At 39.0% G+C, this 23,427-nt stretch overlaps 1 protein-coding gene and 1 pseudogene across 2 annotated transcripts in view; both read right to left on the bottom strand.

Moving 5' to 3' along the window:
* LOC722483 (aldo-keto reductase family 1 member C4) overlaps positions 1-23,424 on the bottom strand; it is a 30,665-nt gene extending 7,241 nt beyond the window's left edge. Inside the window, exons 1-4 of the mRNA XM_015146375.3 lie at positions 15,116-23,424; positions 14,443-14,689; positions 5,373-5,450; positions 4,818-4,940 (exon numbers count right to left, since the gene is read on the bottom strand). Coding sequence (XP_015001861.3) covers positions 4,818-4,940; positions 5,373-5,450; positions 14,443-14,526 — 285 coding nt within the window. The 5' untranslated portion in view covers positions 14,527-14,689; positions 15,116-23,424. The remainder of the gene's footprint in view (positions 1-4,817; positions 4,941-5,372; positions 5,451-14,442; positions 14,690-15,115) is intronic.
* Positions 2,791-4,615, bottom strand: LOC107000019 (ADP-ribosylation factor-like protein 4A; annotated as a pseudogene). Its single transcript, XR_013397872.1, has 2 exons — positions 4,584-4,615; positions 2,791-4,058 (listed from the first exon to the last, which is right to left on the bottom strand). The product of XR_013397872.1 is annotated as an ADP-ribosylation factor-like protein 4A (transcript).
* Positions 23,425-23,427: the final 3 nt, after the last annotated feature.

The following is a 23,427-nucleotide window of genomic DNA, read 5'->3' as shown; positions in this document are numbered from 1 at the left end:
CTTTGACAAAAATGCTGCTAGTAATATGAACAATAATGTCCAGGCTGAGGTGGTCTCAGATGGAGATGAGGAACTTGTTGGGAACTGGAGCAAAGGTGACTCTTATGTTGTAGCAGAGAGTGGTGGCATTTTGTCCCTGCCCTAGAGACTTGTGGAACTTTGGATTTGAGAGAGATGATTTAGGGTATCTGGTCAAAGAAATTTCTAAGCAAAGCATTCAAGAAATGACTTGGGTGCTGTTAAAAGCATCCAGTTTTAAAAGGGAAACAACATAAAAGTTCAGAAAATTTGCAGTCTGGTGATGTAGTAAAAATTAAAAACCCATTTTCTGAGAAGAAAGTCAAGCCAGCTGTAGAAATTTGCATAAGTAACAAGGAGCCAAATATTAATCACCAAGACAATGGGGAAAATGTCTCCAAGGCAGTCAGACACCTTTGTGGCAGCCCTTCTCATCCCAGGCCCAGAGCTGGAGGCCTAGGAGGAAAAAATGGTTTCATGGGCTGGGCCCAGGGTCTCCATTCTGTGTGCAGTCTAGGGACTTGGTACCCTGCATCCCAATCACTCCTGCTGTGACTAAAAGGGGCCAAAGTACAGCTCAGGCTGTGGCTGCACAGGGTGCAAGTCCCAAGCCTTTAGCAGCTTCTATGTGGTGTTGAGCCTACGGGTGCACAGTAGTTAAGAATTGAGTCATGGGGCCAGGCGTGGTGGCTCACGCCTTTAATCCCAGCACTCTGGGAGGCTGAGGCAGGTAGATCACAAAGTCATGAGTTTGAGACCAGCCTGACCAAGATGGTGAAACCCCATCTCTACTAAAGATGCAAAAATTAGCCAGGCGTGGTGGTAAGTGCCTGTAATCCCAGCTACTCAGGAGGCTGAGGCAGAAGAACCACTTGAACCCAGGAGGTGGAGGTTGCAGTGAGCTGAGATCGTGCCACTGCACTCCAGCCTGGGCCTGGGCGATAGCAGCACGCTGTCTCAAAAAAAAAAAAAAAAAAAAAAAAAAAAAAAAAAAAAATTTGAGATTTGGGAACCTCCATCTAGATTTCAGTTTTCAGAGGATGTATAGAAATGCCTGGATGTCCAGGCAGAAGTTTACCACTAGGCCCGTGCTCCCATGGTGAACCTCTGCTAGGGCAGTGTTCTGGGGTCAGAGCCCCCACACAGAGTCCCTGCTGGGGCACCACCTGATGGAGCTGTGAGAAAAGGGCCACTATCCTCCAGACCCTAGAATGGTAGATCCACTGACAGCTTGCACTGTGCACCTGGAAAAGCTGCAGACACTCAATGCCAGTCCATGAAAGCAGCCAGAAGGGAGGCTGTACCCTGCAAAGCCACAGGAGTGGAGCTGCCCAAGAACATAGGAACCACCTCTTACATCAGCATGGATGTGAATGGAGTTCCATTGACTCCTGGATGTGAAACATGGAGTCAAAGGAGATCATTTTGAAGCTTTAAAATTTGACTGCCCTGCTGGATTTCAGACTAGCATGGGTCCTGTAGTCCCTTTTTTGGCCAATTTCTCCCACAGGGAACAGCTGTATTTACCCAATGCCTGTACCCCCATTGTATCTTGGAAGTAACTAACTTGCTTTTGAGTTTACAGGCTCATAGGTGGAAGGTACTTGCCTTGTCTCAGATGAGACTTTGGACTGTGGACTTTCGATCTAATGCTGAAATGAGTTAAGACTTTGGAAAACTGTTGGGAATGCATGATTGGTTTTGAATTGTGAGGACATGAGATTTGGGAGGGGTTAGGGGTGGCATGATATGGTTTGGGTATGTGTCCCCACCCAAATCTCATCTTGTAGCTCCCATAATTCCCATGTATTGTGGGAGAGACCTGGTGGGAGATAATTAAATCATGGGGGCAGGTCTTTCCCATGATGTTCTTGAGATAGTGAGTAAGTCTCATGAGATCTGATGGTTTTATAAGGAGGAGATTTCCTGCACAAGTTCTTTCTTTGCCTGGTGCCATCTGTGTAAGATGTGACTTGCTCCTCCTTGCCTTCTGCCATGATTGTGAGACCTCCCCAGCCATATGGAACTTTAAGTCCATTAAACCTCTTTTTCTTCCCAGTCTCGGATATGTCTTTATCAGTAGCATGAAAATGGACTAATACAGTGATCATTACAGTAATTTTTTTCCAGGACATGAATAATTAAAGGGAAAGAGTTAAGCTTTTTAGCATATCCAAGAGGAGTAATTGTTTCTTGACTTAGTGAAAAAAATTTTTTCATAATAAAATGTAAAGTGAGAATAGTAAACTTGTAGTTAAAATCGAAAGTAATTACTTTAAAGCCCCCAGGAAAGAACAAATACAATAAAAATGCAATACAAAAATTTAAAACATCATTAATGTATACTCAATCATTATGTGAAAATTTGCTGTGGAATATAACTTTCCCTTTTGATTATTTTCACCCAGCAGATTACTAGCAATTGCAAAGGGGAGAACACGTGTCTCTGGAAATTATTGTTATTTCCTTATATATAATAATTGCAGTGTTACTGGGAGAATATCTTCATTCCTATGCCATGCTTTGAAAGGTCTGTAGAGGTGAATTGTGATCATTACAATATATTTTGAAGAGATTCAACAAAGACTACATGTATTGATGCAGATCTACTCATATATACCTATATATTTGCCAGGTTGGCAAAGTGTCAACAATTTTGGATATAGATGGTAACATGTAGATGTCCTGTATTATCCCTTCAAATTTCTCTAAAATTTGAAAATGTCATAATAAAAAAATTGAGTAAAACTAATATTAAAACCACATTAATTCCTTAACTTTTTAATTGGCAATCAAGATTTTGTACTATATTACCAAATACATAAATTTTAAATACTACATGTTTCAGCTGTAGACCTGTACTCATTGACTCTAAGTAGTAAAAGAGTAAGTTAGAGAACCAGAACCATATGCAGAATAGATACTTCTCAACAGTTGATTTGGTGACAGAAAGCAAAGAGGTGCATCAAAATTAGATGTGGGCAGTCACAAGGTCGGCTCAATGTTCTGCTAAATTTTCCTCAGTGTTGATTTCATCCACCACAACTAGTGATCTCCATAAATAGTTAACTCTCTTTTTTTCAGTCTTTAAAGTTTTATTTCACCAACTTCGCGTCAAATTTCCGCAATTGCATTCTGGTTAATTTAGTATACTTGCTTGACTTCCCAAAATGATAGTACTGAAATATTTGTGGGGTAGGGAGAAGAGACCACTTGAAGCATCACTGCATTTACTCATCTTCCACACAGCCACAGAGTTGGGCATCTGATTGTTCGATGAAACGAAGCTTTGACAGCACGCAGGAGGGCATACGGGATCTGATTGTTCAATGAAATGAAGCTTTGACAGCACGCAGGAGGGGCATACAGGAAAACCAGGCTTAGACAGTCTTGCATTTGTCAAAATCAGACCAGAGAAAATCTATTCCACATATATAGAAAAGGTATCATATTCATCTTTTTATATTACTGCAATATTTTTCTTTTCATTGTCACATCATGGAGTTTCTCAAATCCTTTATTTCATGTCCTATGATTGCACAGGTAGGCGGCAAATGCCAAGGAGTGGATGAGCTCAGTTCAACCATTGCTAACAATTTCTCAATTTCTGAGAGAGACGAGTTCTTCAAGTCTAGTTTCTTAGCACCCGTAAGTACAGGGACATCTTTATTTTCTTATACCCTATTTTATAAAGTTCAGTTTTGACTTCTTCCATTCTTTCAACATCAACAGAGTCCACATCAAACACAATGCCATCTGTGCATCTTGCATATGGCTTCTACAGTGTTCCTCATTTCCCCTGACCACCTACATCTCAGGAGTGAAAAGTGACTGTTTTAGAATTTTCCAAGGTTACCTTAATTTTTCAGTGTTAAATCCTTTGGTGGGTATGGTATTTATAAATTTATTGAATAGCAGCTTGTATAAAACAGTTCTTCCAGCACAGTCCAAACACGAAATAACAATGTGGAAGGACTGAAATGAACGGCAGGATGGACAGGATGGTAGTTTAGTCAGTTAGTCCATTCCCCCATTTCCAGCTGCAAATAAGTGTTCCAAAATGAAATGCTTTCTTTTTTGTGCTTTAGAACTTTTCTTCCCAGGTGGTCCAGCTATAAGACTCCCGTTTTGGGTCTGGGTCTAAATGAGACAATATTAGCAGGCTTTTCTACACGAGGCAAGGGTGGGGGTAGCACGCCACATCCTTTCAGCTTCTCTCTCAAGCAGCTCTCATAAACAGGTAACTTCCTCTCCCTAACCTGGATGACTTTCACTGTTTCCAGTTAGTTCTTAGTACCTGCTGAAGAACTATGAAAACAGAGATGCCAATAAAAAGCATTCAGACATCTAAACCTTATTTAAACCTGTAGTACCTATCTTCTCTTATTCTCACTCTCCTGATTTATTGCTCATCCCATGTTTTTATGGCCTTTATAATTATACACATTATACTCCAAATCATCTTTACCAATCCACTCTCTGGTGGTCTTTTCAAACCTTAGAGATAAGTCCACCTTCTCCCTGAGCTCTGATTAACCATTTCAGTCCTCCTTGATGAAATTTACCTCCTCCAAAAGTAGTATACAGAATTCAGCATGAAGGTCTCTGTACCTTTTTCACTAAGACTTCTCCAAGGAGAGGTACAATTAAGGGTCTTCCATGTTCTTCTAGACAGAGGTTTTGCTTTCTAGAATCTTCTCTTTCACAAATGTAAGTGGAACAAAACAAATGGAAGTGAGGCAGTAGGACAGGAAGATGGGTATTGAGAAGAGAAAGGAGAGGAGGCTGAGGGCCCTCACCTGGTTGCAGACGGGCTTGTACTTGAGTCCTGGGTTGTTGAGGATCATCTCCAGCTGTCTGCGGTTGAAGTTTGACACCCTGATGGACTTGGCCAATCCTGCATCCTTACACTTCTCCATGGCCTGGGGAGGGGTTGTGAGGAATTATTTGTGTGGTTGGCTGCAGATTATGATAAATGCAAGACAGAACTGTTAAAGCAACAACTGTTAAGATATGACAATGAAAATAGCAGTGATTCTCAAGAGAATCACAACAGATAACAGAAAAGGATAGTGACAGCAAGAAGAATTTGGGTATCCTCTTTAGGAAGCTGGAGAGAAAAATGCACATGGAGGGGGAGGAATACCTGTCTTCCTTATCCCCAATTTATCTCCTTCATTTCCCACTATTCTATTTCAGTCATGTGTTCTTTCCTACCACTCAGCAAAACTTCCTTCGTCAAGCTCCTGAATTTCTAGTTCCAGTGATGCATATTCCACTGGTTGCACATGAAAGCTGGGAAACAGGTTTACCTCTTGTCTTCCTTTTCTGTACTCTGTCCTCCTAGCACTTACCTCCCATATGGCACAGAGATCCACTGTGTCGAATATTACTTTTCCATTTTCATCTTTTGGTAGTAGCGTCTCACCTGGCTGAAGTAGAAGCAGTCATTTTAATGTCACAATTTAATTTCTCCACCCATAGGCTTGTTCCCATGTACATTTTAGGATAATCCACCAGGTGCTGCAATGTTCTAGAAAGTGGTGTGGGCAAAGTGTCTCACATACGGAGTTTTAAGGCATGTCTTTAGGAGACAGGCTTCCTTTAATCTCCTACTTCCATTTTATATATATATGTATATATAATATATATGTGTATATAATATATGTATATATTATTATATATATATAAAATAAACATTTTACAGGTTTATAATGGGGTTTCACAGTTGACTTTTGTTACTTGTATCTGCTCCTATAATTTTCTCTGTGGAAATGCCACTCTTTGACTCAAAAATCCTTGATATCCAGCAAATATCCAGCAATAAGGGATTGTATTCTTGATCCAGGTGATACAATAAGAGTTCCTTATCCCCCTGAAGATTTGATAGTACATGAGCAGGATCATAAACCAAACATGGTCAAATATATGTATTTGAAAGTTGTAAGACCCATGGAGGCTCTCTTATGTTAATCACCATGAGCCTTGAGCTGCCTCAAAACTATCATTGCCAACAATGAAAAAGGCTGGGACAAAAATCCAGAAAACCTCTTGGAGTTCATAGATAATTATGGAGAAAAGGTCACATTTTTAGAGTGTAGGTGAAATCTTTATTCATGGCAGTGACTACCCATTTGTATCATGGAATAAACTCTTTTTTAAATAAACTAGCCTGAGTTTTTCCCTATAAATTTAAAAGTTATGCACAACCGAAATTCATGACTAAGCAAAGCTACAAACTCCAGTGTGAAACAAGCTTTAGTGAAGAAGGCAACGATTCTCAGGTCCCATTATGGTTTCCTTTTTAAGACTCACCCAGAGTGAGTTCCACCAAATCTACTTCAGCTTAAAATGGGGAGAGATAATGGAAACTCACTGTGTACCATATTGCAGCAGTTTTTTTGGGTACCACAGCTGCGTGGATCTCTATATCTGTGAACATCCTAAGAGATGGACTCAGGAACCCCAATTAAGACAGAGCCTTGAAGGTGGCTATTGTTATTTTCTCGAGTTTTTGAGGCAGAGGCTTTGAGGTTGATGTACTGTCTTCTGTTGTCATCATACATTAGAGAAGGAAGGTTTCGCTATTTATTCAATAAAACAGGGGTTAGGCATTATACTTAGGACTCTTCTTCCATGTAACAATACCTACATCCTCCTAAGAAGAAGCTTAATTCTACCATCAATGTAAAGGATTGTCATGCTGGCAACAGAAGAGAAAGAAGTTTGATCTCAAAAACTGCCAACCTTGAGAGCCATTGGGAAATGAATAAGATAAAGGTCAACATAGTCCAGTTGACGTTTTTTTCAGTGAGCTTTCCAAGGCTGGTTGTACCAACTCTGGTTGATGGAAAGTACACCAAAGCTGCAGGGTAAAACTAAAGAATTGTGTTGAATAAAAACATGACCCAGTTTTATTAGTTTGCCCCATCTAATAGTTAGACATTTTTTCCACTGGTTCAAAACTGAAGACTGCTAGCAAAAAAAATTCACATTCTTGTTGTATTTTCTTTTGATATGATCTATCCACGTAAATTCTACTATCTATTGCAAATATAGTTAGTACAATTGCTAAACAATGGAAATAAAATTTTCAATAGGTAAAAGTTGATATCAATAATTATGTTCATTATCTGAATGTTTGATAGAATTTATAAAACACTTCAATTGTCTAATTTTCTCATCCATTGAACCCAATGGACAATAATAGTTATTCCTGTTGCTTAGAAACTAAAGAAAATAATGTTCTTAACATGATGACATTTGTGGAACTCCATTCAAGATACTTTAGTTATATGTTATTTAATACCTATAGGGCTCCCTTATTTTGTACTCTCCCCACTCACACACACTCTGATGAAAGGGACAATTGAGATTCAGAATAATATATTAATGAAAGTCATCCAGGACCTAAGAAAAGCTATATTATTATTATAGTTCTCTATGATTTTTTTTTTTTTCTTTTTTTTTTTTTTTTTTTTTTTTTTTTTTGAGACGGAGTCTCACGCTGTTGCCCAGGCTGGAGTGCAGTGGCGCAATCTCGGCTCACTGCAAGCTCCGCCTCCCGGGTTCCTGCCATTCTCCTGCCTCAGCCTCCTGAGTAGCTGGGACTACAGGCGCCCGCCACCGCGCCCGGCTAATTTTTTGTATTTTTAGTAGCGACGGGGTTTCACTGTGGTCTCGATCTCCTGACCTTGTGATCCGCCCGCCTCGGCCTCCCAAAGTGCTGGGATTACAGGCTTGAGCCACCGCGCCCGGCCTATAGTTCTCTATGATTTTATAGCCTGATCTGAGATTTTTTTCCCCAAGAGTGTGGATCAGAGCCAGTGTTAGCATGTCCCTCCCACTTGGAAGAACAGAATAGTGTGTAGATATGCACACTGTGAACTATTTTCCAAGAAGCAACACAGAAACTTAATAGAAAAACTGAAAGAATTCATAGACCCTTTGAAAGAAGTGGCAGGCTGCAGCATACACTATAAGATAGATGAAAAACTGTAAGTGCCCAGAGTGTAAGAAGGGGAGAAACTGCCTCCAGAATATCCTTTCCTACCAGGGAATCTGAAAATGTAGGCCATGGGGCCTAACTGATTTAGGGAGAGGTGAGAAATAAAGTAGAAGCAGCAGTGGGAAATGCCACAAAGGCATTCCCAATCTCCAGCATGGACAGAAGGAGGCCATTTCTTATTTTATCTCACAGGGGACCCTCAGTGAAGTCAGCCAACTAGTTCAGGCAAGGGTCGCAGATTGAAAGAAGCTCCCAACTGAATTTCATATTATTGTTTTGAGTGGGGATGAACTCCTTTGGTTAGAACTCGGGGGGCAAGCAAGAAGTGTGCTGCAGACACAAATGCAGAATTCTTGTGCCCAGCCTTGCAGTTGGATAAGGAGGGGCATAGCTTGAAAGCCACAGTTGCTATCTCTACAGGAAAACTTTTGTCCCAGGGCAGTTCTGAATTCTGAGCACAGGCTACTTAGAACTTAGTCCAGTGCTCCTAGCACCTGCACTCAGCAGCCTGGGCAACAAAGCACTGTAGAACTGAGATCTGCCTTGCCAATTGTGTGGGATCTCAGTGAGGCTTACTGCCACCTGTTACTCCCACTCCCTGTGTGAATACTTCTGCGCAACAAAGGCAGTTATACTCCCTTCTGCAACATGACCCTATTGGCCTGAGAACCATCTCCTTGCCCTCAGAGCAGCTGCAGCTAGCACCACTCCAGGAGAGTCAGAATGCAGACCTGCCTAACCCTGACCCAACCTGGTTGTGCCCCTCCACCCACCCTGGTAGCTTAACACAAAGGACGTAAACTTTTGGGAACTCTATGACCCTGCCCATCACCTGAGAAACGAGAATACCTCCCTAGGGAAACATAAGGCAAGCTCAAATTGCACAGCTGGTGCTCTTGTGCAAGAGCTGGAGGCCAATGCAGTTCATTACAGCATTCCTAGGTAGAATAACATTGCACCCAGGAAGAAGAAAACTTGTTTGTAATCTCAGCTGACCCCATTGCCTGCATCTATCTGACTAACCAGAAGTCCTGAGTCTGTTCCTGAGACAAGTTCACTACCATTATAACCAGCATTTGAGAAAGTCAACACAAAATGGCTATCTGCAACCAAGGAATCTCACAGTCTATGTCACTTCCCTGACGCTATCATGAGAACTGGTGCTGGTACCCACTGCTGGGAGACATGAAGACAGGTCACATCACAGGATCCCTTTCCAATATTCCCCAGCACTAGCCCAGAGAGGGGCAACCCCACTGGGTCGTTAGACCCAGAAGAGCAATAGCAATCTGTCACTGTAGTCTGGGTCTCAGGATCTTTTACTCATAATGTAATAGAAAGAGCATCACATCAGGACAAAAATATCCAGTTAGCAGGACTTGAGTTCCAGATCTTTACACTGGCAGCAAGTTTCTTTCAGCAGAGACACAATCTCAGTGCTAGATTCAGTAGGGAAAGTCTGAACCTCTACCACCAACAGTCAAGTGGCCTTGGTGCTCATGAAGGGTCTTGGAGAAGGGGTCTTCTTTCCCCCCTTTTCCATCAATGCAGACATAGCTAGGGCTTCTCCTAAAGAAGCTCTGCATGGGTACACCCATACACAGCTTTCCTGGAACACTTCAGAATGACTGCGTCCCCACAGGAAGGGCACTCCCCATGTTCAGGCTTGCATGAGAGGCAGTCACAATTTCTCCCTACTTGGAACATCAACATTTCTACAGATGAAAAGAGGTACCTGTCTGATCTCAAGATTCAGAACACTGGGACAAGAGTGAGACTGGGAAGCGCATAGCTTTCCTGTCAACCTGGCATGGGAGCAGAGGTAGCTTCCATCCTTAGCATTGATAAAAGAGGTGAATCCAATTGAAAACTCTCCCAACCACATTGGGTACTTCATTTATCCACCTGCTTTAGTTACAAATGGTTCCTACCCAGAGATACCACCTCTACTGGCCTGTGGTTGTATCCCTGGGTAGGGGATACTCAATAAATAAAATAGTGGGAAAAATTGAATAAATATAAAAGTACATATAACAGCAGTATAAGATAAGCTTCAAGAGACTGCTGCCGTTCCAATCCCACAGGAGACAGTGAACTTGCCCACACACTGAGTATATAGCTACTACAACCAACATCTGAGGAAGCCATTATACAAAGACTCTCTATAACCAAGGAACTCATATAAGTCTTCACACCTAATAGCACTAAGAACCCAATTAGGCTATTATAAACTATAAATATTAAAGTCAGATCCTTAAAAGGGAAAAAAGAAATTAAAGAAAAACAGGGAAATCAAAAATGAATTCAAGAATAATTAGAAGAAATAATCTAGCAAAATGATAGGACATCAGAAATGTAATTATGGTAATATGACAAAAGATTTTGTCAATCCCAAACCCTGGGGCCACCCAAGTCACCCCAAAAAGATCACACTAGCTCCCCAGCAATAAATTCAAACTAAGATAAAATATTTGAAATACCAGATAATGAATTCAGAAGGTTCATTATTAAGCTACTCAAGGAGATATCACAGAAAGGTGAAAAACAACCTAAAAAATTAAAAAAAAATTCAGGATATAAATAAAAAATTTTCCAGAGAGATAAATATCACAAAGAAAAACCAATCAGAACTTCTGGAAATGAAAGACACATTTGGGGAAATACAAAATGCAGTGGAAAGTTTCAACAATAGACTAGAACAAGTAAAGGAAAGAATTTCAGAGCTCAAAGACAAGGCTTTTGAATTAATCCAATCAGACAATGATAAAGAAGAATCAATCAGGCTGGATGGATGGCTCACACCTGTAATCCCAGCACTTTGAGAGGCTGAGTTGGATGAATCACTTGAGGTCAGGAGTTCAAGATCAGCCTGGCCAACATGGTGAAACCCAGTCTCTACTAAAAATACAAAAATTAGCCCAGCATAGTGGCATGTGCCTACAATTCCAGCTACTCAGGAGCCTGAGGCAGGAGAATCGCTTTAACCTGGGAGGCAGAGGTTGCAGCAGTGAGCCAAAATCACGCACTTGCACTCCAGCAGCCTGGGCAACAAAGCAAGACTCTTGTCAAAAAAAAAAAAAAACCAAAAAACAAAAAACAAATTATCTAAGAAATATGAGATTATGTAAAACAGCCAAACCTAAGAATAACTGGTGTTCCTGAGGGAGAAAAGAAGTCTAAAAGTTTGGAAAACTTACCTGAGAGAATAATTGAGAAAAAATTCCCTGGCCTGGCTAGAGATTTAGATATCCAAATAGAAGAAGCTCAAAGAACTCCTTGGAAATTCATTGCAAAAATATTACCACCAAGTCACATAGTCATGAGTCTATCTAAAGTCAACATGAAGGAAATAATTCTAAGAGATGTGAGAAAAAAGCATCAGGTAACACAAAGAAAAATCAAACTAACAGAACTTCTAAGCAGAAAACTTAAAAACTAGAAGGGATTGAGGTCCTATCTTTAGCCTTCTTAAACAAAATAAATGTCAGCCAGAAATTTTGTGTCCAGCAAAACTACGTTTCATGAATGAAGGAGAAATAAAGTCGTTTTTAGAAAAACAAATGATGAAGGAATTTGACATTATCAAACCAGTTCTACAAAGCATGCTATAAGGAGTTCTAAATCTTCAAACAAAAGATTGTTATTCACCACAATGGAACCTCCTGAAAGCATAAAACTCATGAATCCTATAAAACAATACACAACAGCAACCAAAAGTATTTAGGTAACAACTGAAATGATGAAAAGAACAGTACCTCACATCTCAGTAATAACATTGAACATAAATGGCCTAAATTCTCCACTTAGAAGATACAGAATGGCGAAATGGATAATAAATTACAAACCAAATACCTGCTGTATTGAAGAGATTCACCTAACACATAAAGATTTGGATAAACTCAAGTTAAAAAGGTGGAAAAAGAGATTCCATGCAAATGGAAACCAAAAGTATGCAGGAGTTGCTACTCTTATATCAGACAAAACAGACTTTAAAGCAACAGCAGTAAGAAAAAAAAGACAAAGAAAATCATTATATAATGATAAAAGAACCAATCTAGCAAGAACATATTACAATCTTAAATTTATATGCACCTAACACTGGAGCTCCCAGATTTGTAAAACTATTACTAGCAGACTTAAGAAATGGATAGCAACACAGTAATAGTGAGGCACTCAATACTCCATTGTACAGTGCTAGTCAGATAATCAAGGCAGAAAGTAAATAGGAAACAATGGATTTCAGATACTCTAGAAAAATGTTTACTAAACAGATGTTTACAGAACATTCTACCCACCAACTGCAGAATATACATTCTTCTCATCAGCACATGGAACATTCTGCAAGATAGACCATATGATAGGCCACAAAACAAGTGTCAAACTTGAGAAAATCCAAATTATATCAAGTATCTCTTAGAACACAGTGTAATAAAACTAGAAATTGACTCTGAAAGGAACCCTCAAAACTATACAAATACATGGAAATTAAACAATCTGCTCTTGAATGATTTTGGGTTAACAATAAAATCAAAATGGCAATTCAGTAATTTTTTGAAATAAATGATAGTAGTGACACAAGTTATGAAAACCTCTGGAATACAGCAAAAGCAGAGCTAAAAGGCAAGTTCATATCATTAAATGCCTACATCAAAGAGTCTGAAAGAGCACAAATTGACTAAAGATGTACTAGAGAAACAGGAACTAACTAAACCCAAAGATATTAGAAGAAATAATATTAGAGCAGAACTAAATGAAATTGAAACAAAACACCCCCAACAAAAGATCAGTGAAAGATAAAGCTGGTTCTTTGAAAAGAGGAACAAATTTGCTGGACCATTAGTGAGATTAACCAAGAAAAGAAGAGAGAAGATCCAAATAAGCTCAATTGGAAGTGAAACTGGACACATTACAAATGTATCATAGAAATACAAAAAATCATTCAGGACAACTAAGAACACCTTTATGTGCACAAACTATAAAATCTAGAGTAGATTGGTGAGAAATTCTGAGATACCAGCCAGGCTCCAACTTTGAAAACAGGTGCATCTACGGGTGGCAGTCTATTGTGTTGACTCCTTTCTACACAGCCATTAGCCATTCTGTGTGCATGCCAGAACTATATATGAGGAGTAAAGACATACACTCCAAGGATGTAGAGTTATACATAAGAAATTAACTGCAACCTGTAAAAGATTAGTAAAGTATGCGTTAGTCTTAAAAAATAAGGATAACTTTTTTTAGGAGACATAAGTTCAGTGAAATTTAAAATGATTGACTTATCTATCAAATTTGGATAAATATTTGAAAGGTACATTTTTAAAACAACAAAGCCATAAATGGAACAATTTTCTATTTTAATATGAGTATTTCAGGAGTTTTTCTATTTCCAATGATATTAAAAGGAACTAGATGCCAGGTCTCACTGCCTTCCCCTGATACCAGCCCTGATCTTCTCTTTGCTATGCAGGCACTCAAGTTTATCAAAGCTAAAGTTTTCATGTTGTGCTTTTCCTTACTTCCCCTTCATGCCAATTTTCATTACAAAGTAAACCGCTAGTGTTGATGTTTTCAAGATGTTTCTCTGTAAATTCTTACAATGTAAAGTTGAGAAAAGTGAGACAAATTTTTATGTGACTAGTCCTTATTCACACACTTAGTAGCCTTGGAATACATGCTTTCTTCCAGTATAGAAATAGTTCAGTCTAGAAAATAAAGTCTCCATTTTGCCTACTTTCATGTCAGGGGACCACCCATACCATTTTGATACAAATCTGATGCATATTAACATGGACCAAAAATTTAAAATTTCTCTTGTGAGGTTCTAGTTTTTTCTTAAAGTTATTTTTCCCTTCAGATAATTTTCCTAGAGGTGAAAGTTGTACATGGGAAATTGTATTAAGTCCAAGACCAGTATTATTACTCTGTCATGCTCAAGGCCACACAGCAGCTCAGCAATACTCTCCCCAAGGGTTTTCATACACCCCATCTCCAGACACTGCTACCACAAAGATTTTGTTTGATCATGTACACTTGGAAGAATAAACAATTTCTTCAATGATAGAAAGAAATAGAGAAACCATTCCACTGCAGTCAATCTCCTACAAAAGGAAATGCCAGGCAGTGTTCTTCATTGTTGAGTTTTAAATATTCTGCAAAGCTGGGAATACCCATAAACAGAAGAAAAAAAAAACAGTGCACAAAAGAAAAGTAAGCGGTACATGACCATATGACCAGACCTCAATGCAGAACAGATTGACTGCCTTTTCTCTTTGAACTTGGAATAGCTCTGGCCTATTAAAACAGACCAAGTGAATCATGCAGAGTAACACAGGAACACAAAGCTAAAAGCCAGGTCATCATCTACTTATTCCAGCTTTGCTCTTTTAAATGCTCAACACTGAAAATATGATTGTTACCTCTGGAGGCACATAGGTGCCAAATCCTAATACAGGCATGAAATGACCATCATTTAGCTCCACACGCTGATATTTGGGATCCATTGAATGTCACTCCTTTTGCTAAGCAGACGCTGTTTCCTTCTTCAACATCCAGCATTTATATTCACAGGTTATATAAACAATGGGCAGGCAATGTGACACTGCCCACTGTCTGGGGCTGACCAATGCCATGTAGGAAGAAGCAAGTGATGGTATATTACACAGGCTGTGAAGAAAATTGAATCCAGTCCACTTGGCTTTTATCAAAGATAATTCTTAAGTACATTTTTATATAGTCAGAATAAAATTATTTTTTGCTAAAGTAAAATGTTCTATCTGGAATCTATCTATCTGGCAATTTATTATCTATCTATCTATAATCTATCATCTGTCTTATCTATCTTATAAATTCCTCCAACAGATTTATAGAATGATTATCATATATTAGACTATAAAACACTTCTAGAAACAAGTCTCGTTTTTGTTCATGCCATGACGATGTTTCATCTTTATTTTATGTCATATAAATGATCAACCATTTTACATCTTTCTGCCACATGACACTATTTAAAGGAGTGACTAGTAAGCATTTTTTAACAGGTGACAATAAAAAAATTAAACATTAAAACCAAAAGAAACTTTCTCCTTTTACCTTTCCATGAGCTAATATATATATTTTTTCTTTGCATTGTAGAAGGAATATTCATTCCTGATGAAAATGCAGTCCTGATGATGTTGTAATCCTGACAAAAGTACAAAGGAAAAAGAAAACACAGAAATTCTGACATGTTTATTAGAGTATTAATTATTAACAATGTTTGGTCTTTGGACATCATTTCCAATATGCAAACAGTGCCTTATAGTATTTGTATCTTTCATCCAGTTTTAGAAGAAACTATCAAAAGTAACTTCCCAAAAAACTGGTAACTATTTTATATAATTTGTGATCCTGTTAAATATTATAAAACTGGAAACTAATTACAATAAATTGGTGAATAATCCTCACATGCCTTAATTTTTACTTGTGTCTCTCTTTGGAGGGCAGCTTTGAACAGATTGGGCCAGACACGTTGGCTCACACCCATGTAATCCCAGCACTTTGGGAGGCTGAGGTGGGTGGATCACTTGAGATCCAGTGTTCGAGACCAGTCTGGCAAATATGACAAAACCTCATCTCTACCAAAAATACAAAAACTAGCCATGCAAATGTCTGTAATCCCAGCTACTCAAGAGGCTAAGTAGGCAGAGGCTACAGGGAGCCAAGGTCGTGCTACTGTACTCCAGTTTGCATGATATATGATTAACATCCCTGATGAATCAACACCAATATCTGTTGTTTTTTGACATTTTAAGAATAGTCATTCTGACTTGTGTAAAATGATATCTTAATGTGCTTTGTAATGTGTATCGTCAGTGTACATTAAATGTAAATGACTTAAATTTCCACATAAAGGAAGATTTGCAGAGTGGGTTTTAAAAAATCCAGGATGCAGCTATATGTTCTGAACCAGAAACTCACTTTAGATGAGGACATAAATAGTGTGAACATGAAGGACAGAAATAAGTATTTTAAGAAAATAGTAACCAAAGAAAAGATGTGATAGCTATACCAGGATCAAACAAAATAAAATTTAGTCAAAAACTCTGACAAGAGATAAACAAGACATAAAACACAGGCATATTTTATAGCTATTAAAAGTCGGGTTACAGACCACCAATATAAAGCAAACACCACAATAAAATGAATGACATAATTTTTAAAATTTCAACTGTATATAAAAATAATGTTTATTCTATATTAGATGAGCAATAGTATCTAAGGAAAAAATATACATATCTTAATTTAAATATTTTTTGTTACAAAAAGCTAACAATTATCTGAACCTTCACAGCAGGATGTAATCTTTTGGCTGCTAGAAATTATTCCCTCACTGGGAGTCCATTCCAAAATGGCTGAATATGAACAGCTCCTGTCTGCAGCTCCCAGCGTGATTGATGCAGAAGACAGAGGCCAGCATCATCCTGATACCAAAGCCTGGCAGAGACACAACAAAAGAAGAGAATTTTAGACCAATATCCCTGATGAGCATCAATGGTGAAAATCCTCAATAAAATACTGGCAAACCAAATCTAGCAGCACATCAAAAAACATATCCACCAAGATCAAGTTGGCTTCATCCCTGGGATGCAAGACTGGTTCAATATATGCAGATCAATAAACGTAATCCATCACATAAACAGAACCAATGATGAAAACCACATGATTATCTCAATAGATGCAGAAAAGCCTTTGACAAAATTCAACACCCCTTCATGCTAAAAACTCTCAATAAACTAGGTTTTGATGGAACGTATCTCAAAATAATAACTTTTTATGACAAACCCACAGCAAATATCATACTGAATGGGCAAAAACTGGAAACATTCCCTTTAAAAACTGGCACAATATTGGTGGAACCCACCCCCAATATTTCAATGTAAGTTCTTTCTATTTTCCATGTGTCAGCTGGCTGAGAAATACAGTATAAAGAGAGGAATTTTACAGCTGGGCCACCGGGGTGACATCACATATAGGTAGGACTGTGACACTCACCTGAACCTCAAAACCAGCAAATTTTTATTAAGGGTTTCAAAAGGGAAGGGGGTGTAAGAACAGGGAGTAGGTACAAAGATCACATGCTTCTGAGGGAACAGGACAAAGGGCAAAAGAAGAACTACTGAGAAGGGTCCAACAAATATCACAAGGCAAAGGGCAAAAGCAGAACTACTGATTAGGGTCTATGTTCAGCGGTGCACATATTGCCTTGATAAACATCTTAAACAACAGAAAACAGGGTTCGAGAGCAGAGAACTGGTCTGACCACAAATTTACCAGGGCAGAGTTTTTCCCCACCCTAGTAAGCCTGAGGGCACTGCAGGAGACCAGGGTGTATCTCAGTCCTTATCTCAACTGCACAAGACAAACATTCCTAGAGCGGCCATTTATAGACCTCCCCCCAGGAATGCATTCCTTTCCCAGGGTATTAATATTAATATTCCTTGCTAGGAAAAGAATTTAGTGACATCTTCCCTACTTGCATGTCCATTTGTAGGCTCTCTGCAAGAAGGAAAATATGGCTTTTTTTGCCCTACCCCACAGACAGTCAGACCTTATGGTTGTCATCCCTTGTTCCCTAAAAATCGCTGTTATTCTGTTCATTTTCAAGGTGCACTGATTTCATATGGTTCAAACACACATGTTTTACAATCAATGTGTACAGTTAACAGAATTATCACAGTTGTCCTGAGGTGATGTATATCCTCAGCGTACAAAGATAACAGGATTAAGAGATTAACATAAAGACAGGCATAAGAAATTATAAAAGTATTATTTGGGAACTGATAAATGTCCATGAAATCTTCACAATTTATGTTCCTCTGCCATGGTTCCAGCCAGTCCCTCCATTTGGTGTCCCTGACTTCCCACAAGCACAAGACAGGGGTGCCTTCTCTCATCACTCCTATTCAACATAGGAGCAAGAGAAATCAGGCAAGAGAAAGAAAGGATATTCAGTTAGGAAAAGAGGAAGTCAAATTGTCCCTGTTCGCAGATGACATGATTGTATATTTAGAAAACCCCACCATCTCAGCCCAAAATCTTCTTAAGCTGATAAGCAACTTCAGCAAAGTCTCAGGATACAAAATCAATGTGCAAAAATCACAAGCATTCCTATACACCAATAAGAGACAGAGAGTGAACTCTCATTCACAATTGCTAACTCTCATTCACAATTGCTACAAAGAGAATAAAATACCTAGGAATCCAGCTTACAAGGGATGTGAAGGACCTCTTCAAGGAGAGCTACAAACCACTGCCCAACGAAATAAAAGAGCACACAAACAAATGGAAGAACATTCCATGCTCATGGATAGGAAGAATCAATATCGTGAAAATGGCCATACTGCCCAAGGTAATTTATAGGTTCAATGACATCCCCATCAAGCTACCAATGACTTTCTTCACAGAATTGGAAAAAAACTACTTTAAAGTTCATATGGAACCAAAAAAGAACCCACATTGCCAAGACAATCCTAAGCAAAAAGAACAAAGCTGGAGGCATCATGCTACCTGACTTCAAACTATACTACACACCTGCAGTAATCAAAACAGCATGGTACTGGTACCAAAACAGAGCTATAGACCAATGGAACAGAACAGAGCCCTCAGAAATATCACCACACCTCTACAACCATCTGATCTTTGACAAACCTGACAAAAACAAGAAATGGGGAAAGGATACCCCATTTAATAAATGGTGCTAGGAAAACTGGCTAGCCATATGTAGAAAGCTGAAACTGGATCCCTTTCTTATACCTTATACAAAAATTAATTCAAGATGGATTAAAGACTTAAATGTTAGACCTAAAACCATAAAAACCCTAGAAGAAAACCTAGGCAATACCATTCAGGACATAGGCATGGGCAAGGAATTCATGACTAAAACACCAAAAGCAATGGCAACAAAAACCAAAATTAACAAATGGTATCTAATTAAACTAAAGAGCTTCTGCACAGCAAAAGAAACTACCATCAGAGTGAACAGGCAACCTACACAGAATGCGAGAAAATTTTTGCAATCCACCCATCTGACAAAGGGCTTATATCCAGAATCTACAAAGAACTTAAACAAATTTACAAGAAAAAAATCAAATAACTCCATCAAAAAGTGGGCAAAGAACATTAACTGACACTTCTCAAAAGAAGACTTTTATGCAGCCAACACACACATGAAAAAATGCTTATCATCACTGTTCATCAGAGAAATGTGAATCAAAACCACAATGAGATACCATCTTACACAAGTTAGAATGGCAATCATTAAAAAGTCAGGAAACAAGTGCTGGAGAGGATGTGGAGAAATAGGAATGCTTTTACACTGTTGGTGGGAGTGTAAACTAGTTCAACCACTGTGGAAAATAGTGTGGCAATTTCTCAAGGATCTACAACTAGAAATACCATTTGACCCAGCCATCCCATTACTGGGTATATACCCAAAAGATTATAAATCATGCTGCTACAAAGACACATGCACACATATGTTTATTGCGGCACTATTCACAATAGCAAAGACTTTGAACTAACCCAAATGTCCAGCAATGACAGACTGGATTAAGAAAATGTGGCACATATACCCCATTGAATACTGTGTAGCCATAAAAAAGGATGAGTTCATGTCCTTTGTAGGTACATGGATGAAGCTGGAAATCATCATTCTGAGCAAATGATTGCAAGGATGGAAAACCAAACACCACATGTTCTCACTCATAGGTAGGAATTGAACAATGAGAACACTTGGACACAGGGCAGGGAACATCACACACCAGGACCTGTTGCGGGGTGGGGGATGGGGGAGGGATAGCATTAGGAGAAATACATAATGTAAATGAGTTAATGGGTGCAGCAAACCAACATGTCATATGTATACATATGCAACAAACCTGCACATTGTGCACATGTACCCTAGAACCTAAAGTATATAAAAAAAAAAAAAAAGAAAGAAAGAAATTATTCCCTCACTGTTGATTGCTGCTGACTGATCAGGGTCATGGTTGCTGAGTTCTGAAATGACTGTGGCAATTTCTTAAATAAAATACAACAATGAAATTTGCCTCATTGATAGACTTCTTTCACAAAAGATTTCACTGTAGAGAGATTTCTCTGTTTGACAGCTTACAGTGTAGAACTTCTTTGAAAGTTGAAGTCATTTCTCTGTAATCCAGCCACTACATCATCAACTATCTTTTCATAATATTTTAAATCTTTTATCATTGGAGCATCTTCACCATCTCACAATGGTTAAGAAAAGAGATTTCAACCCAAAAACAACTTTTTGTGCATTCATATGAAGGGACTCTTAATCTCTTAAAGTTTTGTCATGAGATTACAGCAATTCAATCACATATTAAAGCTCTACTTCTCATTCTAGTTTTCTTGCTATTTCCATTACACCTGCAGTTACCAAAACCTTAACCCCGTTAAAATCATCCTTGAGAGTTGTAATTAACTTTTTCCAAACTTCTGTTCATGTTGATATTTTGACATTTTCTTATGAATTACAAATTTTCATGATGGCATTCAGAATGCTGAATTCTTTCCAGAAGGCTTTCCATTTACTTTTCCTGGATTCATCAGAAGAATCACTATCTATGGCAGCTATAACTGATTGAAATGTATTTTATGAACAATAAGACTTGAAAGTTAAAATTACTCCTTTATCCATGTGCTGAAGAATAAATGTTGTGAAAGCAGTCATAAAAACAAATGCAATATTTTGGTACCTCTGCATTAGAACTCTTTGTTAACCAGGTGCATTGTCATTGAACAGCAATATTTTGAAAGGAATCTCTTTTTGAGCAGTCGGTTTCAACTGCTGCTTCTTATTTTAAGCAGTAGACTTGAAATATTCAGTAACCATGCTATGAAGAGCTATGCTGTAATACAGTCTTTTTCTATTTATAGAGTGTGGTTTTGAAATTATAATAAAGCATTGGTTTTATCCTGAAATCAGCAGGCACAGGAGCTACTAACACAAGAGTCAGCCTGTCTTTTGAAGCCAGGCATTGACTTCCTTCTAAATATAAAAGTCCTAGATGGCACCTTTTTTGATACAACACCCTTTCACCTACATTCAAAATCAATTGTTTATTGTAATCACTTTCATTAATGATCTTACATAAATCTGGTTGACCTGCTGCAGATTCTCCATCAGTACTTGATGCTTTATTTTGTACTTTTTTGTTATGGAAATGGCTTATTTTATTCAACCTCATGCACCAACCTCTACTAGATTTCAACATTTTCTCTGCAGCATCCTCACCTCTATGAGCCTTCATACAGTTGAAGAGAGTTAAGGTCTTCTTCTGGGTTAAGCTTTGGCTTAAGGGAATGTTGTGGCTGGTTCATCTTCTGTCCACATCATTAAAACTTTCTTCTTAGCAACAATAAAACTTGTTTTGCATTCTTACCATTTTGTATTCAACTGGAGTAGCATTACAGATTCCTTAAAGAACTTTTCCTTTGCATTCACAACTTGGCTAAATAATTAACAATAGACCTAGCTTTCAACCTACCTCAGCCTTCAACATGCATTCATCAATAAGCTTAATCATGTGTAGCTTTTGTGTTTAAGTGAAAGATATGCTATTCTTTCTTTCATGTGAACATTTAGAGGCCACTGGAGGGTTACAATTTGACCTAGTTTTAACATTCTTGTGTCTTAGGGTATAGGAAGGCCTGAACAGAGGGAAAGAGATAGGGGAACCACCTGTCACTGAAGCAGTCAGAAGACACACAATTATCTATTGCATTCACTGTCTTATATGGGCACAGTTTAGGGTATCCCAAAACAAGTATAGCAGTAACACCAAGATTACAGATCTGGTAGACCTCTGGAGAGGACTCCAGGCTGCTTACACTCATGGCAAACGGGGATGTGGAGTTAGCATGCACTGAGGTTAGATGGTGAGAGAGGAAAGCAATAGAAGGGGAGTAAGGTGTGAGGTTCTTTTTAACAAGCAGCCATCAAGAAAAGTAATAAAGCAAGAATTCACTTACTACTGCAGGCAGAGCACCAAGCCACTCATGATGGATCTGTCCCAATGACCATAACAACTCCACTAGGCCCCAATTCCTACATTGAGAACTCAGCATATGGTTTAGAGGGTCAAATATCCCAATTACAGCATTCTGACCCTGGTCAATGAACGTCACACCCTTCTTACAGGCAAAATGTAACCATTTCATCCCAATAGTCCCCAAAAGTTTTAACTTGGTCCAGCACCAACTTAAAATTCCAAAGCACAAAAGTTCATCTCAGACTCAAGGCAAGTTCCTGCCAGTTATGAGCCTGTGAAGTCAAAAACAAGTTATTTACTTTTGAAGTAGAACATTGTTATCAGTTGTGAGTAAACATTCCTTTTCCAGAAGATAAAAAAATTAAAAACAAAACAAAACAAAACAAAAAAATGGTGTGGGTAAGGTCAGGAGAAACAGGACCTGTGGAAGTCAGAATGCCAGCAAGGCAGACGTGAAACCTTATAGCTCCAAGATAATTTCCGGGGACTTTGTGTCCTGCGTCCTGGGCACATTGGTGCAAGGGGCCAGCTCTTGAGCATTTGGGCAGCACTGTCTCCATGGTGTTGCTGGGCGCAGCCCACATGACTCCTCTTACAGGTTGGAGTTCTATTCCCATGAGACTTTTCCAGGCAGAAGTTTCAAGCTGCCAAAGGGTCTGTGATTCTGGGATCTGGAGGGCTGTGGTCCTGCTCCCACATCTCCACTAGGCAGAAACCCCATGGTGAATTCTGACCCCACATTTCTGCTTAGCATTGCCCAAGTAGAGACTCTGGGTGGGGCCTCCACTCCTGCAGTAGGCTTCTGCCTGGCTCGGTGAAGCTGCCAAATCTCAACTACTCTTGTGCCACAGAGATATCTGGTTTGAAGCTCCCCTTTTTTTTTCTACTCAGAATTCCCTCCAATGACCAGGTATGAGGCCTCTGGCTTCACAAGGCTCAAGGGACTAGGTGGCTGCTATGTGGGGGACTTCTGCCTGAAGAGTGTGGGTTCGTGGGGTTGATAAGAATTCAAAATTTTTCCCAGATTGTATACAATGAGAAACTGATCTCAGGAGGCCAGGAGAATACTCAGTAGTATAGGAGATAGAGAGGAGTTTAATTGGCTCACAGTTCTGCAGGCTGTGTAGGATGCATGGCTGGGTAAGTATCAGGAAACTTACAGCCATGGTGGAAGGCAAGGGGAAGGAGACACGTCTTCATGTGGCCAGAGCAGGAGGAAGAGAGTGAAGGGGAGATGCTACACATCTTTAAACAACCAGATTTCATGAGAACTCACTATCACCAGAACAGCAAGGGTGAAGACTATCCCTATGATTCAATCACCTCCCACCAGATCCTTCTTCCAATACT

Source organism: Macaca mulatta, chromosome 9 (assembly GCF_049350105.2).
Source record: "Macaca mulatta isolate MMU2019108-1 chromosome 9, T2T-MMU8v2.0, whole genome shotgun sequence".
In the NCBI taxonomy this organism is placed as follows: Eukaryota; Metazoa; Chordata; class Mammalia; order Primates; family Cercopithecidae; genus Macaca; species Macaca mulatta.
The sequence above is the reverse complement of the archived record's forward strand: the minus strand, read 5'-3'. Positions and strand labels throughout refer to the sequence as shown.